Source organism: Electrona antarctica (assembly GCF_951216825.1).
Source record: "Electrona antarctica genome assembly, chromosome: 24".
In the NCBI taxonomy this organism is placed as follows: domain Eukaryota; kingdom Metazoa; phylum Chordata; class Actinopteri; order Myctophiformes; family Myctophidae; genus Electrona; species Electrona antarctica.
Window position 1 is genome coordinate 29,737,506 of NC_136803.1, and position 19,422 is coordinate 29,756,927.

A 19,422-nucleotide genomic window follows, 5' to 3' on the forward strand; every position below is an offset into this window, starting at 1 on the left:
TGTGTCCGATCCGTCCGTGTGTCCGTCCGTCTGTTACCAGCCAATCTGAGAATCCCATCGTCAAATATTCGGGAAAACAGCGCCCCCTGTTGTTCGAGGCAACAGTCTGCCTTGAGAGACTAGTTACCAGCTAATCTCTGGCACTGATGCCAAACTTTGCACGCACACTCCCTGGATGCCAACGATAAACCTCTACCCCAAGTTTTCCAGAACGGCCTGCTTTAGCGCCACCAGGAGGCGACTTTTGTATCGTTACACACCATCTCTATAGTAATGTGTTGAAGACAGATCTGTCCGATATTTCATATTCTATCCTAATTGGCTAACATTGGCTTTCAAAGTTTGCAGGACTGGCCCGTTTTGAACAAAAAGCCTCAAATCATGAACGCAGCGTGCAATTTACGTGAAATCTTTCACACACTTTCCTACTAGGCTGAGGAATATATCCCACCCTTTTCACATTGGCCTGTTATAGCGCCATCAACAGGTGGAGCTTTGCAAAACACATTTTTGGAACAAAATGCCTCAAATCATCCAATTGCCATCAAAGGCATACCTGTACAAGAACAATGGGCACCCTTTTCACATTGGCCTATTATAGCGCCACCAGGAGGCCACAACCTGACCTGCCCTGGTGGAGACCTGTGCCCTGAGGGGCACTTTTTCTAGTTTAACTCTGAGATTGTACAAATGGAACCAGTTAGAATATGTAAGTCTAAAACTAACACTGAAACTAATACAAAACTAAACTACAACTAAGCCTTTGGAGAAACAAAACACTACCAAAAAAAGTCAAAACGAATGAAAAAGAAGAAGAAGGAATATATATATATATATATATATATATATATATAAATTGCCTTGGTGCTAGGTGGTGGTGAACCCCATGCGTTCAGCAGACCTCCACACCTGCACTTCTCAGCAGGCGTTAATGAGGACTAAGAGTCATCACTCGCCTACCTCTCATTAGGCATCTGAAGACATTCAAAAAGACAGATCAATTATTTATCTGCATTTAATAACCCTTCCATTATTAAATGATAGGGGTGTGCGTGCGTGTGTGCTTGCGTGCGTGCGTGCGCGTGTCAGAGATCACCCCTCCCTGACCTCAGATCCTCGTTGATTTATGGATGAGGCAGAAGAACCCTTCATCCATTATTACTGGAGAGACCCTGGAGCAGAGAGAGAGAGGGTGAGGCAGAGAGAGAGAGAGAGAGAGAGAGAGAGAGAGAGAGAAAGAGAGGCAGAGAGAGAGAGAGAGAGAGAAAGAGAGGCAGAGAGAGAGAGAGAGAGAGAGAGAGGCAGAGAGAGAGAGAGAGAGAGAGAGACACAGAGAGAGAGAGGGTGAGGCAGAGAGAGAGAGAGAGAGAGAGAGAGAGAGAGAGCGAGAGGCAGGCAGAGGCTAAGAGTAATGGCTCATTTATACTATGTCGTTCACTTAGTCACGTCGCGGTTTTAAGCTAAAACTTTAAACTGCACTTATCTTTGTCTTACAAAGAAAAGAAAAGAGAGAGCGAGAGAGAGAGAGAGAGAGAGAGAGAGACTCACTGAATATTAATCTCCATTCAGATTCAGAATGAAAAAATCTCAGTTGTGTCTACCTGGCCGGCATATCAATGCTCAAGAGAGAGGGCTCATGGGAAAAGGAAGGATTGTGGTGGATTACATAACTCCATAATTATAATGTGTTGTTTACATCCTTCAACAATTGCTTTGCCTAGCTCGACAGCAGCTGCTCCGTTTAGTACAAGGTGAGGAAAGTACATCGGTTTAATCACAGGATGTGTGCCCTAAACTGAGTATACAATGTCTGCGTGGGTGGCAGACTGCCAGTTCATCTCACGTCAGTCACCAGGGACCCAAAATAATGCTTAAAAAAGTAGCAATCTAGTACGCTGTGCGCGTGACACGTTTAACAGAGACAACAAACGATGAGTATAGAACACACTGGCCTTAATATCCACAAAGATGCGTGTTACAGTTTTGATCAGCCGGTATCAGGTACGGTCGCCCCTAAACCATCTCGCCCCTCGATTTTTTTCCGCCGACCGCTCTGTGCCGCGGTTGGGGTATTCTTTATTTTGTTTTACTGAGAATAAGGTTATAAAAAAGGGTTAGGCATAGTTTTACTGGGGTTAAGTTTAGGTATAGGGTTAGGTTTAGGCATAGTTTTACTGAGGTTAAGTTTAGGAATAAGGTTAGGTTTAACCGTTTAAGCATAATTTACTTATTAGGTTACTTTAGGAATACCAGGCCGCGCAGTTCCGCCGGCTGTATGCCCGGGGCGAGTTGGTAAAGGGGCGAGTTGTTTGGTATTCAGCCTATAGTACAGATCACAGGTGAATGAGCATAATATGTGGGACCCGGACTTAAATGTGGAATGCCAAATACACTCTGGTCCGTGTAGGTTTTCCTCAAATATGAAAATGAAGTCAACAATTAACCTGGGAGCCATAAATTAGTGGGTAGAGAGGGTGTCTCTCCCCCCATGTGTTGTCTACGTGACCCATGGGTCGACTGTAAGGGTCCATGGCATTTGGAACCCCCTCAAGGACCCCAATGAGGGTACCTGCGGTCCCCACTTTGAGAACGCATTTCAATACGACACGTTAGCTTGAAGATCAGTTCTGATGGCATGCAACATATAGGCTAGCATACAAGTTACGCAGCAGAAGAATGATGACAGATCGGTGAGGCTTTTGTCCACAGACTGGAACATTCCTATAAACTCATCAATTAGGATGATCTTTTTCTGCTATTAGATTAGGCCAGAAGTTAATGGCTCATTAAGAACTGTAATATAATATGACAGAAATACTTATATAACTGTATGTATTGCTATACATGTTAATAAATATGTATATATATGAATTTGTATGGTATAACTGCATACTTACTGATAGAGCTGTATGTGTAATGACTGTAATCATATGTTGATAATGTTGTGAAGATCATCGGAATACAAGTGTATAATCATAACCTTCATTGTGAGGACATTTAGTTAATTAAAAGGTTTTAACCCATTTTGACCTGAGATCAGATTCTAAAAATGAATATAGCAGACCTACAAGCTCGTAGCGCGCCACTCGGTGGCGCGCTATGAGCTTGTAGATCTGCTATTTTTCAATAGCTAAAGCATAACATAATGCTAACACCAAAAGGGGTTCCCGCCCAAAATGGGTTAACAGAACATTTCTCTGGAGACATGAATAGTCCCTTTCCAACAGAGATAAACAAGAGAACAGGAGCTCTTTGATTGCTCAAGGTCTCTTCGGAGAGAAACAGTGCATTAAAAGACACAAACACATTTGTTTTTTAATGCAAGATATAATGTATTCTTCCACAACGGGCACACTTTTGAGTTGGACATTTGGACAAACTTCTTTGCCTTCTTTTTACGGTGCCATGCACCTCGAAGGTTCTAAAGTAACTTCAGTATATGGCCCGGGCTGGCCTAGATCGAGGTCCGGGCACCTAGGCTGCTAGTGCTTAGCCTCGCCAGTGGTTTTTTTGGCAAATCTAAGCTAGCGAATATAATACTTCCGGTGGACGATCTCTTCAAAATAAGAGTAATCTCAGTCTAGAGTCAACTGAATCCATTGAAAAACTGTTTATTTGCACACTAAAACAAATCTAAACGATTAAAACACATTTAAACGATGCTCTACATATATGATTATCTAAGCCTGACAGTGTGTCGCGACTTCCGACTCCTGATCCCGACAACCTTTGCTGCGTGTCACTGCCCATCTCTCTTCCCCCATTTCCTGTCAGCTTACTACACTATCAAATAAAGGCAGAAAAGGCCCCAAAAATATCTGGAAAAATAGCACAGACCAGGGCAGATCAGGTTGTGGCCTCCTGGCGGCGCTATAATAGGCCAATGTGAAAAGGGTGACATTTCTTCTTACGCCTTGGATGGCAATTGGATGATTTGAGGCATTTTATTCCAAAAATGTGTTTTGCAAAAATCCACCTGTTGGTGGCGCTATAACAGGCCAATGTGAAAAGGGTAGGATATATATTCCTCAGCCTAGTAGGAAAGTCTGTGAAAGATTTCACGTAAATTGCACGCTTCGTTCATGATTTGAGGCTTTTTGTTCAAAACGGGCCAATCCTGCAAACTTTGGAAGTCAATGTTAGCCAATTAGGATGGAATCTGTCTTGATCACATGACTATAGAGATAGTGTGTAGCGATTTGCGGGATGTTTGGACAGAATCTGGAGGAGTAATATAAAAAAATGTGTTTATCAAAAGTCGGCCTCCTGGTGGCGCTATAACAGACCGTTCTGTTGGGGCAGAGGTTCATCGTTGGCATCCAGGGAGTGGGTGTGCAAAACTAGCTGGTAACAGACACACGCACACACGGACGTACTCTCTCCCCATGCCTTCGGCCTGGTGGAGACAATAAACTTCATCCAAAGACCATCACCCCCAATGGGTGGACACTGGACACCACCCCCACCCCCATGACCTTCACTGGCTCCCAGTCAAACACAGAACAGATTTCAAAATACTGATGACCACCTGTCCTACAAGGTCTTCAACAACCAGTCTATAGTCTCCCCGGAGTTCCCGCTACCTCACTGACCTTCTCCAACACCACGCCAACCTCCGACTCACTCAGGTCTGGTCATGCCGGGTCCACCCGGGGACCATCCGGGGTTCATCCGGGGTCCATCCACCTGGGGACCACGGTGATGCCAACCTCTTGGACATAAAAAATAAAATAAAAAAAGTGTAAAAATTTAACCAAATGGATCCGTCTGAGTTATGGGGATCATTGGTATTTAAAATATTGAAAATCACAAAATTAAGGTTTAACAAAAACTCACAGTGTCCCACATTAGGAACTTCAGATCAGACTGTCTCAGACAACTTGGCAACTTGCCTACTGATGTTCAGGCTAGTATTTCTTCCATGGGTGTCTGTTGTCATGCTTTCTCTTTTGACTTGATCCTGGGGATTCTGGAGTGTTAGTAGGTAGATCTAGCCTGGATGTGGATTTAAGCATATTTGCTTCATTTGCAAAACAAGTCATTATAACAAACATAATAGGCTGCAATATTTCACCCCATATACCAGATATTTTCTCTTTCTTTCCATTTCACTCCAGTGATGTATTTTACCTTTCTTTCTCTCTCTTTCTCTCTTTCTTTCTTTCTTTCTCTTTCTTTCTTTCTTTCTAATAGGCCTAATACGCTATTTACAAAGGCCGTCTTTAAAAATGTGTGTACGGTATATTTTGGGGGCAAATTCTCGGAATGACTTCAGTCATGACCAGCTAAATTTAACTGGCTTCACTCTGCTGGCACCTAGTGGACAAGTGGAGTATTTTTAGCTGAATTAGGACCAGTTACCGATAGGATCAGATCAGCGGTTCCAATGTTCCATCATGGTTTGAATGAGCACCACTCACATTACGACACAGTAGGAACACAGAAGGAACAGAAGGAACCAGAAGGAGGACACAGAAGGAACCAGAACATTCCCAGTAATGAAGATTTATTTATAACGCTGTGGTCTGACTCTGAACATAAAACATAGCCTACTACATAAACCGCATGTCTTACTAAATATGAATACAACTCATTAAGTGATAAGGACTAACAATTATATGATGTTACATTAATCTGGTAAAACAATGGTAGAAACTGAACCACTATCACGGTATCACCTGATGAAGGCCGTTCACGCCACGGCCGAAATGTCGTGTCCTGAATTAAATGGTGTTTTAACAAAATAAACACTGTTGGAGCAAAGACTGTGTGCGGACTTTTAATTCTCTGTATGTAGGCCTATCTACCTTTTGTCCAGCACCAGTAAAGAACTGGATGTGCGCAAGGCAGCCACCTGCTTTTTAAACTAGAAACTGAACCACTCTCAGTCTTAATCAGTAACAGCTGGTATAGGCTACACTAAGCTTAATCAAAACGAAGAACATGTGATCAGAGTGAACTAAAATTAGGATCCAATAAACAATGATAAGATATAAGGATGTGTCAAGATGAGCCCTTTCCTTTCTATAACATGAATATTATTTGGGTTGAATATTAAAAAAGAAAATAAAAAAAACATGATTTCGTCCTCCATTGCCATTGGCTACGGCCTATTACAAGCACAAGCCACAAGGTGTCGCCCAAGATCCATTTTTATTCATCACAGCTAGACCTTAGGCCTATACATGTCCACCCAAATTATCTTTCAAATGTAGGCCTATTGCAAGATTGAATGTCTCTAGAGTGTATGCAAATCTAAGTTTCTTTAACACGTTCACAGAACAGCAGCAAGTGACATTAAAACAGCTGATATTTTAATAACAAGAGAACAATCTATAGAGGAGATGCAGTAGCAATTGCTATATTACTGGAAATGAAACCTGGTTTCCAGCGGCTGTTGAAATGTTCAAAATTAGTTTTACCATCTGAATGACTAAACCTCCACCGATACAAAATGTGGAAAAACACACACAATTATTTATTTGACCACAATCTGTATCTTTACATGCATATAGCTCTCACAGCCAATTGTAGGCCTATTCTTAATTCCGCCACTGGGTGTCAGCACAGTCCAATATAGCACAGGACACCGGAGAGACAGTTAGTTCATTTGTCTTTATTCTTTAATGGTTGTCCAACACGGAGAGGCCTGGTTTCCAAAATTCCACATGAAGCTATATCTTAAAACTAAATTCGGTAAATGGCAGACATAATTATTGAACAACTGCAGCTGCATTTAGGCTAAATGCAGCGACACACTCCACCACCGAAATGTCAATAGCTAGGTCATAGATCCTCTATTCAATTGAGGTTTTATGATAGGTTACTACACATGCAGAAATGAAACAAATATAAACGTTAAGCAGCTATATGCCTATATTTTGTGAGGACGCAAAATCTGATTGGCCAGAATGAGATGATGTACGATGATGAAGAGTGCCCCTCACTTCACACGGGTGTGATTTTTTTTCATATAGGCTAACGTTTTGAGACTTATTTTCCCTCCCATAACTCAAAATTAACCCTTTGCAGCCTGTTGTTCAATACAATTGAAAGGTTTCTATAGGAATTGTGTATAGCTGACTAAGCGCATCCATTGTCTTATGTGTAAGTGTAGGCTATATATACCCCCATTAGTCCATTTCGTTTTGACAATAAATAAATGTAAAATCCTTTCAGAGTTTTTGCGATTTCTTGAGGCTCTCCAAATAGGCCTATATGCCTTATAACTCACACGGGAACTTGAAAATATGCATTCGTCGACCTCAAACAAATGAAAGGCCTAGGCTAGGCATGCAGTGTTTAATTTAAGCATGGTAGCCTACAACTCACAGCCAGGCATGTGTGCCCTAAAAGTCGATCTGATTGAATATAGAGACGGGAAGGTCCAATTCGTCACCATACTCCCTTTTCAGTTATGAGTGTCTGGAATAGGCTATATGTCTCTTTTGCAGATCGCATGCAGGTTTACGGATCAGTATATAGCCTATACGCATGCGCTGGTTCTCAACGTGGGGTCCGGGGGGAACCCCACTCCCCATTAAAAAATACATAATACAAAATAAATAAGTTTAATTAAAACGCTTAATTTTATTTCAAAAGCTCACAACTCGTTATATCTGCTATTCATATAAGGTCTATAGGACTGTACAGAAGTGTGAACTTGCCTGGCTGGTATGGTGATGGTGTCAGCAGGTTGATGCCTTGTCGAAATATCTTTCAAATGTAAAAACATAATCCAAATCATAGCGTAGCGGCCGTAGCCTATAATTATTTTCTTATTTTCCACTTCTCATTTTATGTTTTGCCATTTTGGAGAAAGTTTCTAATGTTCGTCTTCCCATGAAGACATTCCCAGCGAGTTTATATGGCACAGCCATGGCAACTTTATGTTTACGGTGCTGGTCTCTCAACGCAGGCTATTCTTGGCCTGTAATTAGGCCATGATCCACCAACATTATAACATATTTGGCCAATAGAGATGTAAAGTTTGTAGGCCTACATATATACCTCACGCCGGGGAGAAGGATATGCCGCGCATTAAAACTGGCATGCGTAGCATTCTACGAAGAGCAAAAACTATTAATATTAACAAAATGTTACTTCATAAAGGAGTGCATAAATGTATTGCTCTGGAGCCAGTTGCACCACCTCACACTAAGTTCAAACTTAGTTCAAAATTGCTTGACTTAAAAGCCATTTAAGATAGGTAAAGGTACAGTATAAGGTTTGAACGTATATAGTGTGAGGTCGGTGGCCTCCTGAACATTTTGTTGCGTATGGGAAACTAATCGTTTATCAAATCTGGGCACAAGGCAACACACATGCGGGCTAATGGAAACTTGACTGATATTTTTCGTATATTGGCAAAAAATATATACAGCAAAGAAAGCACGTACACGTGACATTCATTGTCATGGCTTCAAACGGAGAGCATCGGTTATTTGAGTGTGTGTGTGTGTGTGTGTGTGTGTGTGTGTGTGTGTGTAATGAAATGAAATGAAATCTATATTTACCCAGGGTATCTGGGCTAAGCTCAAGAACTTGTTTCCAGCCAGGCCCTGCTCATAGAACACATTTCATCGTAGTGGTTGATGCCTTGTTCAAGGGCATTTCAGCGGTGGTAATTTTAACGTGTCGGACGGCTGGTTCGAACTGGGAACCTTCCGGTATCTAGACCGCGCCGCTATCCGTTCGGCCACCGCTGCCACGTATGTGTGTGTGTGTGTGTGTGCGTGTGCGTGCATGCGTGCGTGCGTGCATTTGCGCGTGCGACGGTCCGGGTGAGCGCGCCCCTCATTGAAAAACCGGGGGCCCCCTGGCCCCCTGCATCATCATGCTCTCAATATAATATAGGCTACTCAATAAAAAAACGGGGTCTGCGATCCGTCAGTGCATTTATCATCCTATTACGGCAACAAATCCGGGTCCCAATATACCGTGAGAGGCGAAATGAATCACCGACGTTAAGCCCACGTCAATAAAGCCATTTCTGTAAATGGTGTCTCCGGAGGCCCCTCGCTATTATTCAACGAGCTTTATCAGCACCTTGGAAATTACGTGTAAAAAAAAAAACGCCGGATTTATAACTCGATCGCCTGTCGGTGTCGCGCCGGCCGCGTAGCACTGAAAACACCCCAGACAGTCCGCGACGCGTCGCGAAGCTTGAAGATCGGGTGTTTTCGATTGCACACACAACACAACGCGCACACGCACGCACACGCACGCACACGCACACACACACACACACACACACACACACACACACACACACACACACACACACACACACACACACACACACACACCGGCGTGCAACCAAAAGTACAAAACACCCTCACACACACCGCGGCCCCAGCTCATGCCTCGCTCGCGGTGATTAAGCGGCCTGCCAGCGCGCACTGACACCGCTCCTGACTGGGCCTGTGTTCCTCTCTCTCTCTCTCTCTCTCTGCCCGTCGTGATGAACGCCGGGCCGATCGGGCGGAATGAAGGGTAATTAAAAGCCATAAATTATCTTTACGCGAGGCCCCCTCTTCTTCTCTTCAAGGCGTCTCTTTGCACCGCGCGAGATAAGAACAAGAACTGGAGTGCTCATTTACCGCGTGAAAAGCGCCGTGCGTGCAGCGCCACAATGGCGACTTGGGCTAAATAGCATATTGATGCTGTCCTAATTGGAATTTAATTAAGTAGCTATACTCCCTTCTCTCTCCCTCTCTTTCTCTCTCCAAATGGCTGTTGGATAAAGATTTCAATGCGCGTGTGTTAAATATCAACACGTCTGTATAGTGTGTATATATATATATATTTATTTTACCCGGAGGTTTTATTATTAATATTGTTCTTTTTTTTAATGGCCAATTTAGAGTAGTAAGGTCAATTGCATTCTCATTTGTCCCAGGGTCATGACAAAGGAAATGGGAATTAAAAAACAGACAAAGCATGTTATTATCTAGGCTTTGAATGATATCTGTTGGTAATAACACGCGTAACGGCTAATTACAATTAGCCTACATGGGGAAATTAATACGTCCCCGTGAAACACATCAGCCTCAAATGAAATTATACCCTCAAATATAGTCCACATGCACGATCTCACTGTTTTATATGCCGATTGGAGGTGTCTGTAAACTTTCTTTCTTTCATTAATATAAAGTGTTATTTTACTTTTAGACTATACTCTCATTTGGTCACATCGTAAAAGGACACACAGTATTCCCAAATCGGTATTAAACTGCAAAGAGATTGGTGTCAGGTGTGCACATATATGATATGTGTAAAAACTGAAGCAAAGAGACGTTGTGGAGAAGTTTGACTTTTTCTATTTTTGACTTTTTCTATCTACAATTATGCGGTTTTGCGAGAAGCTAAGGCTAAGGGCACTATTTAATCACATCATGTCTGCTTTTTGCTCGTCGGCCTACCTTAAAAATGACGCCAGCCAGCCGTGTATAAAAGGCACATCTCTGGTCCCCGTGCCTTTATATTATTATTGCACTAAGCTTGGACCAAGCCATCCAAGCCATCTCAAGTTCCCTCCACCGTGTTCCTTGATATCCTGTTGACAAATAACGGGCGCCCAGAGCAGAGGCAGCGGGGTATTTTAATACTATGATGAGTCAAGGCTTTGACAGATGTCTGAATTATGCTTAACCACTTGAGCCATCCATATATTCTGGGGAGGGGGATCGACATTAGCCAAAAAAAATAGCAGATCTACAAGCAGGACCAGCAGGTCACTCAAGTTGTGCAATGAGCTTGTGGCTCGGCAATATTTTGGCGAAGCGATTTGTGTGGAAAGTTATATGGGCATGCAGGCTAAAATTAACTAATATAGGACTATATTCCAAAAAGTGTCCTCAATTTCCACCTTTCAGCATGAAAATAAATATGTAGGCTATATGGCGAAAATGATTAAGCTACTCCTGAATTATAAGATTTTAAATTTGATTTAATAAATCACACAATGTGTTTATTTTCGATCCCTGTGTGTGTGTGTGTGTGTGTGTGTGTGTGTGTGTGTGTGTGTGTGTGTGTGTGTGTGTGTGTGTGTGTGTGTGTGCGCGCGCGCGCGCGCGTCTGAGCTTGGGGTTTTGGGGAGGTTGGGGTTGACGAGGGGATGCGGGGAGTGGGGGAATCAGTGCGCATCATCCGCCGTGCGTTCCGTGCACCGAGAATCATGACCCATGATTGGATATCGTCACCCGTGACAGGGGCGATCTCCACTTCTGATTGGGCGCCTGGCACGTGTGTTACGCGCACACGTGCTTCCGGTCGCGGGGTTGTAAAGGAGAGAGAGAGAGAGAAAAAGAAAACAGCCCACAGTGAGGATGACAACGGCTTCTAGGAGAGTTTAGGGAAACATCGCGCCGCGCGCACATTGGCTATAGCCTACAGCTGCACACACAACGCGTCCCGTGTCGTGCGTCGTGGAGACCCCGTGTGTGTGTGTGCGTAATGTGGAGACGCTCGTGTTGAAGGCAGGGCTACAATGACGGCCGGATGGCTTCTTCTTCTTCTTCTGGAAGACAAAACATGTCGTCGTCGGAGTGTGTAGATGATAATATTATTGCAAACTAAACGCAGCAGCTATAACCTGTCGCCACCTTTTGTTTTAAGTCCCAGCGAAGAGGCTCGGGGGGCTCGTGTCTTTGTATACATGCCGTCAATCTAATTTGGATAACGGGACGGTCGGTGGGTGCGGTGCTGTGCGGGGGGGAGATCCCATCCCATCAACAAGTGGAGGAAAAGTATTTTTTTTCGGGCGGAGGAGATCGGCGTATATCTCCTGCTGCCGGGAAGAAGAAAAATAATAATCGTGGGAGGGTTGTGGCGTGTTGTCGCGTCCCCTCCAGACAGTTATGGAAGAAGTCGAGCAGAATAAGGACCACCACCTCCACCAGAACAGCCGTGACTCCAGCTCCAGCAGCAGCAGCAGCGCCGAGGAGGATAGCAACACCACCATGTCCCTGTCGCCGAACCTCCCGTCCTCCCCGCCGATGATCCTGCCGCACCGCGGCGGCGGAGCGGCCCAGCAGCAGAGCCACAACAACAACAACAACAACAGGACCACCAACTTCTTCATCGACAACATCCTACGTCCGGACTTCGGCTGCAGGAAGGAGGGCTGCCGCGCGGAGCGCCTCCAGGGACACGCGGGACTGACGACGGGGCGAGAGAACGTCAACCCGCTGATCCTGCAGTCGCGGCCGTCGCACGGGAGCAGCCTCTGTCTGGACTCAAACTGCAGCAGCGACAGCACCAACTCGTCGTCGAGTTCGTCGTCTTCGTCTTCGTCGCCGTCCTCCAAGCAGCAGAGCTCGGGGAAGCAGGGAGACACTGTGTCGTCGGGCACCAATAATGGGACTAGCAGATACGCGTCGGACAGCCCATCGGCGATTATGGTTATGAGCGGCGGCGGCGGCAACGGAGGGTCCTCGTCGCCGCCGCCGGCGAATACTAAGGAGAGCCAGCCGAATATGCTGTGGCCCGCGTGGGTTTACTGTACGCGCTACTCGGACAGGCCCTCATCTGGTAAGGCGCTGACATTATAGTTCCACATATAGTTCCATTATATCCTACATTTTCATACACGTTTTGTTCACAATCCTTTATAAAGGTGTGCGTAAAATATATATTTTTTGTTTTTAATTGCCAATCTATATCGTTTCAAATTCACCACAAGGCGTTGTCGGGCTTGTAGGCTAGATAGATAGCTTGAAGACTTTATAGTTATAGGCCAATGGTTCTCAAACTTTTATTTTAATGTCTCCCCTTAACTTTGACAGTAGCCTATACACAATGGAACCAAATGGACCCATTTCGTTCCCGTTAGACACACTAAGAGTCGATGGGATCCACTTTGAGATATACACACGAGTTATTCGCTATATTTGTCATACAACACAAACTAGACGCTCATCTGGCGAGGCGCTACGCTATAACACTATATAGGCCTAGTATATAATATAGTTCCACTCCAGGAGTCCAGGACCACACATTAACATGTTGCGGCTTGAGAGGCGTTTGCTGCTCCATAACTACTAATTTATGGGATTATTGTTGAACTCCATGAACTCTAAACAAAAATGATTATAGCCTATGATTATAGAACAGTGGATCTCAAACTTGTTTGATTTTTTAAGGACGTCACCCCATATATCCTATTATACAAATGGAACTAAATGAACACATACTCTCAGTTACAGATCCGTATAAGGGCCCGTTTGGAAACCCGTCAAAGGAACCATGCACTTTGTTATAAACTATATAAAAAAATAAATTTGATTTTCTTTAGCCTGTAGCCTATTAGCCTCCAATTATTCACACACACACACACACACACACACACACACACACACACACACACACACACACACACACACACACACACACACACACACACACACACACACACACACACGGTCTAAAGGCAGCATTTATTTATTGTGATATTTTGCAGACACAATTATGTAATGGTCTTCATTCGTGAATGTTAGAGTTTCTACTTTCATTTTTAATAGGGGCTTTTTATAAGACAACAAAATAACATTTAATTGAAAAACCCCCATTTGATTAGGCCTATAATATCTTTGATATAACTTAATTATAGTTTGAAAGAATAAAACATCGCTTATAAGGCTAAAATAGCATTGTTTCGCCTTATTTCTTAACATAATCTCAAATTACAATTCAGCCTAGAATATTAGGCTATAGTGCTGTACAATACAACACCATTGACAATATGGCAGCAGTCGTTTGAAGTCAACATTTACATCGTGTTCTTAATGAGAACACGATGTAAATGTTGACTTCAAACGACATAAGAACTTCTTATGTTAATTGTCTGTCCTCCTCGCTGTATGAACGACTATAAGGCCATTCGAAACAAAGGCGTTTCAGTTGACAGCCGTGAACTTGACCCGCATTTCCCCTTATAGTTTCAGAAAAGCTCTATTGATCGATAAACGTTTGATTGATTGACTGATGGATTGAGCTATCAGCTGGGAGAATTGAAAACAAACAAACAATCCTGCACTTGCATCTCATATTGAGTTCAACGGGTCAGTTTTTAATAATAATGACCCAAGAGACGTTCTGAGTGCTCTGAGATTTTGCTCGACGTATATACAATACATTAATTGAAATTCAACGTATATAGACATATGACTTGGTTATGGTTGGCTCATGCATGCAGTGTCACAAAATAAAAGTGTGCACAATCGCGTATTTAGTAGGCCTATATAGGTAAATTGTTATGTATTTTGTTAGTGGAATTCGTGGCAAAACGTCTAATAATGATATAATATAATAGTGTATTATTTAGCCTGCTTCAAACCACGCATGCCATGGGCCATATAGGCTATAATATATGCAATATTAAAAGCAAAACACAACACCTCGATCTTATGGCTGCGTTTTGATTTGTGATGCATGGATATAGGCCATGCCCATACCGTCTTATATTTTTAGGACTATGTGTGTGTATTTGTATTCTATTAAAAGAAATGTTGCATTTTACTCGCGAGTGCATAACATTTAGGCATGACATTGACATGCATGGTGTGGTGTTGCATGCACTGCTGTTAGTGTATGTTCTTTAGCCTAAACAGCACATTTTTCTTTAAAAAAAAAGAGAAAAAAGACTCTAGCCTACCTCATAGGCTAGTACTCGCGCAATATTTATTCCATTCCATGGTCAATGTTTGTAAACAATAGATGGTGCATACACATGCGTATAATGATCAAGTTACGCAGTCTACGCAGATAAGGATCTAAATTCAGTGGTTGTCAAAGTGGGGTCCGGGGACGCCAAGGGGTCCTTGAGGGGGAAATTAATATATATAGCCTAATAAGTCTAAGTTTTACCACTTTAACCCTATAAACTTGCAAGCTATAAGCGACCATGTGAGCTTGTAGAGCTGCTATTATTATTAGCCTATAATTATTATTATTATTAATATTAGCTACTATTATTGCCATTTTTGGAATATTTTAAAAACAATCTTAACAACCAAATCTTGTATATGGGGGTCCCGCATGGCATTTTATAACAGAGAACAACTGCTCTATAGTCGTTTTTGAGTGGTGTAAACCACTCCTACAACTGGCTTTTGTGTGCATAAAAAAATGACCATGGATGCTATGTTCAAAATAATTTCTGACGTAATTAAATCACACCTGGGTGAACTGGATGACCGTAGCAACCGTGGTCATTTTCTCTGCGCAAAAACAGCCAGTTGTGAAATCACATCCAGGTGTGATACATACATTTTTGAAAAATGATAGCTTTTTTTACTTAACATATTTTGTGTGATTTCATTACGTCAGACATTACGTCAGACCACAGCTGATCATGCTATATAAAACCTTACACCACTCAGTTCACACGGGTGTGATTTTTTTAATGATCGGAACTTCGGAAGTGTTGGTGAAGTAAAATTGAAGCAGAACCAGAAGTTTATTAAAGTTAACACAATAAATGTGCACGTTTGTTTGGCCTATTTGTTGACCTTTATACATCTGGCTTCAACAAACCTTAGCAAATCATTCAATAACCTATAAGCCTACCTATACCTTATTGTTATTCATATTTGGAGGTCTTTTGCAGGTCATTTTTAAACTACAGTGACAGGACATCCGGGGGAACTATTCGAATTATAGGCTCTGAGAATTATAGATGAGGCCTTATGTTATGTCTCGTTTTTTCGCGCGTCCCGAAAATGAGCTATTTATAGGCTTTGATTGATTGATTGAAAATTGTATTAACAGTTTGCAGAATTACAGTACATTTCAAGCACAAACTCAATACAAAGGCTGTTAACTGTGAGTGGACGACCCAATTAAGCATTACACTTGTTTACAACAGGGTCCACCATGTTCAATTCATCAAAGGCCCTATACAAGCTCGTATTGAGAGCTTGTAGATCTGATATTTCCATATATAGGGCGAAGCATGGGCTACTTAAACCGTGTGTGTGTGTGTGTGTGTGTGTGTGTGTGTGTGTGTGTGTGTGTGTGTGTGTGTGTGTGTGTGTGTGTGTGTGTGTGTGGGTGTGTGTGTGTGTTAGTTACGTGAGGGCCAAACGTCCCCATTATTTGAGAAGTATATAGGCAGTCCTCACGAAGGATCTGTTCCATATTATGGTTAAAAAAGGGGTGTTTAGACTTTAGAGACAGACGAATTAGGAAAATATGCAGCCAATGCAGGTGTGTGTGTGTGCGTCAGTGCGTGTGTGTGTGTACTGTGTATACCCCCCGCATCACGTTTCATGCACCATCCGCTGACATTTACGTCTCCCCCCTTTTTTTTGTTTTTTGTTGTCTGCACACCAGGGCCGCGGACGCGAAAACTGAAAAAGAAGAAAAGCGACAAGGGCAGCGGCGGCGGCGGCGAGGACAAGCGGCCGCGCACGGCCTTCACGGCGGAGCAGCTGCAGCGGCTCAAGACGGAGTTCACGGCCAACCGCTACATCACCGAGCAGCGGCGGCAGTCGCTGGCGACGGAGCTGGGCCTCAACGAGTCGCAGATCAAGATCTGGTTCCAGAACAAGCGCGCCAAGATCAAGAAGGCCACCGGCTACAAGAACGGCCTGGCGCTGCAGCTCATGGCGCAGGGACTGTACAACCACTCGACCACCACGGTGCAGGACGGAGGAGGAGGCGAGCTGGGGGGCGGGGGAGGGTGCGGCGGCGGGCCGGGAGAAGATAGCGACTGATTGGGGGCCGGGTGGAGAAATATATAGCTGGATATATAGCAGATCTACAAGCTCACAACGCGTCGCAGACGCGACGCGTTGTGGGTTTGTAGGTTTGCTTATTTTCTTTCTCCCGTATATGAATCGGTAAGACTATGAATCGCGGGGGCTTAAAGACTTGGAAATGCCCCCCCCCCCCCACACACACACACACACACACACAGAGAAAGAAAAAACTATATACCGAGGGCTACTGACCTGGGACTCTTCTTAATACTGGAGAGCTTTGTGAAGAAGAGAAAATGACTTCTAACAAACAAACAAGCAAGATACAAAACTGAGTGTGACTGAAAAACGGAGAAGAGAAGGAAAAAAAAGAACGCTATTTAAAAGGACATTTAAATATGGACGTATATAAACGAATGAATGAACACTATTAAAAGAAAAAAAAAGTTTATATAGCCCACACACACACACAGTTATGAGTTATCAAGTTGTACATATTTTAATTTCAGGTAAGGGATTATAATTATAGCTATATGGCTCTTGATGCGGTCCCTATACTTGCTGGAGATTTTTATCGTTTTCCTCCCCTTTATATTATAATAATGTCGACCCCCAATGGTTTTTAGTAAAGTGTCTGATTAGGTTTTTTTTGTGGTGTCTGTCCCCCCTACCCCCCCCCCCCCCTCCCAACTCACCCACCAGACTGCATCACTGAACAGCAACTCAAACAAACCAAAGATTTTAACATGTTCAGCGATAATGTGGTCTGAAATAAAAAAGTAAGGAAAAAAACCCAACATAAGTACCTTGCGGCACATTTATTTATTGCTTTTTTTCCACCCAGTATTAGGAGTGAAATGTAGGCTTAACTGTAGTTTCCTAGCTGTTGCCTTGTAATCAATTGTTTTTTTTGCATTTATTAAGTGTATATATGCGATTTTGTTACATGTTCATGATCGCTTTATTGATCTTTTAAATTAATGTGGTTTTTCATATAAACACAAATAGCATAGTACAATAATAACATATTGATTATATTTAACCGCAAAATACTGAAATTCACATCCTTAAAAATATAGGTTTATAGGCATACAATCCAACAATTCATGCACCCCATCGTGAACTTGACTTGAAAATAGCCTATAAAGTAATATTATGAAATATTCACATTACTAAATTCTATCCAAGTCATAAATAATAATTTGAAATATAACGTGTGCACCTGACCTGCATCATGGGTTGATTCGATATGGGCGACATGCATGATACAACACGCACGCACACACACGACACGCAGTTGGTAGACTATATAAAGACTCGATTGAATTTATATTTTAGCCTATATCTATATCTCTCCCGTTCAGCTCCCTCGAATCAGACACCGCTTGTTTCAGCAGAATGGATAAAATGTCCCCCGTTAATCTATTCTCGGGCATTTTAACAAGCGTTTCCTTTCGCCCCCCGAACGACTCAGGCGGGTTATAGAGCCAGGCTATATCGATGATATAGTATATAGTGAACACCTCAGCGACGAAACCTGCAAGCAATGCATGAAACAAACGACATAAGCCTCATTTATACTCCGTAAATAGCAGATCTACACAAGCTATATCTGCTATTTACTGCACGCAACCAAGTATAGAGGAGGCTATAAACTCAAGGCTGTTGTATAGGTGCGATGGTGTCAGCAGTCAGTGTCATATCGTCGCTGTCGGACAGATAACTCGCATCTACCATATTTCAATTTTTTATTTTTTTTATGTTGGTGGTAGTAATTGAATGACCTATATATAGGCCTATAGCCTATGCTTCGTCATACTTTATACTGGGTAGATGTGACTGTTAGTGTGGCAAACAAAAGTATAAAAAATATAGCCGATCTTCGCTTATTTTATTTAGCCTATATGTATTTTATTTACTTTTGCGTGAACGTGAACATTTCAACTATATTGTGTTTTAGTTTTCAGACTATAATTCAATCAATGAAAAGTAGCTTGTATAACAGAATAACTATAAGATCCATCACAGTTTTTCAATTTCCTGAAAAGTCATGCGGGGACACATACAGGGTTTCTCTACTAGCCGACAGTTCTATCATTTGCTTTAAAGGAGGAGACACCTTTGGCCCCCAAACGATTAATTTATGTCCACTATATGGTGTCCGTTCGGCCTTACGTGACCCTCGGTTTAAGTTTGATAGGCCCCTAGGCCGTGAACTCCGTGACACGGGACCCGCGCAGTGCATGAGTGCGTGTGTGTGTGTGTGTGTGTGTGTGTGTGTGTGTGTGTGTGTGTGTGTGTGTGTGTGTGTGTGTGCGTGCGTGTGTGTGCAGGGAACAGTGCAGTAAAGAACGGGATCGGGATGGTATAATGTTTCCGAGAGTTTAGCCTATACCACACTATGATTTCATTTATATATATAGGCATATATTGGGGGCATTATATACATTTATATCTATATTATTGTAAAAACACAACTTGGATTATTTTCAAATTGTAAAATGTCTACAGCAGCCATATACACTATACCGGCAGATTAAAGCACTTAACATTTTCCGTGGCAAATGCACCTATAGGCTTGTGTGTTCGCATGAAATACAACGGGATGTTGCAGAACATTATAGACGATAAACATTTTACACCATAGGCTAGTTATATATCTATCACGCATGTTTGTTGGTTCAGAGGTCAGGTGTATCCATTCAGAGTAGATTAGTAT

The 19,422-nt window shown here is 42.7% G+C and overlaps 1 protein-coding gene and 1 long non-coding RNA gene across 2 annotated transcripts in view; one reads left to right on the forward strand and one right to left on the reverse strand.

Annotated features, from left to right (window-relative positions):
- The window catches only part of LOC306917428, a 7,876-nt gene extending 2,036 nt beyond the window's left edge, over window positions 1-5,840 (reverse strand). The window contains exons 1-3 of the long non-coding RNA XR_013789172.1: window positions 5,679-5,840; window positions 4,837-4,960; window positions 4,593-4,711 (exon numbers count right to left, since the gene is read on the reverse strand). This is a non-coding gene — a long non-coding RNA (uncharacterized lncRNA). The remainder of the gene's footprint in view (window positions 1-4,592; window positions 4,712-4,836; window positions 4,961-5,678) is intronic.
- A 5,505-nt stretch (window positions 5,841-11,345) lies between these two features.
- Window positions 11,346-16,718, forward strand: LOC306917614 (homeobox protein engrailed-1a-like; the record flags this gene model as incomplete). The annotated part of the gene is made up of 2 exons (XM_079495912.1): window positions 11,346-12,534; window positions 16,336-16,718. The coding sequence occupies exons 1-2, from the start codon at window positions 11,862-11,864 to the stop codon at window positions 16,716-16,718; spliced, it is 1,056 nt and encodes a 351-aa protein (XP_079352038.1). The 5' UTR covers window positions 11,346-11,861.
- Window positions 16,719-19,422: the final 2,704 nt, after the last annotated feature.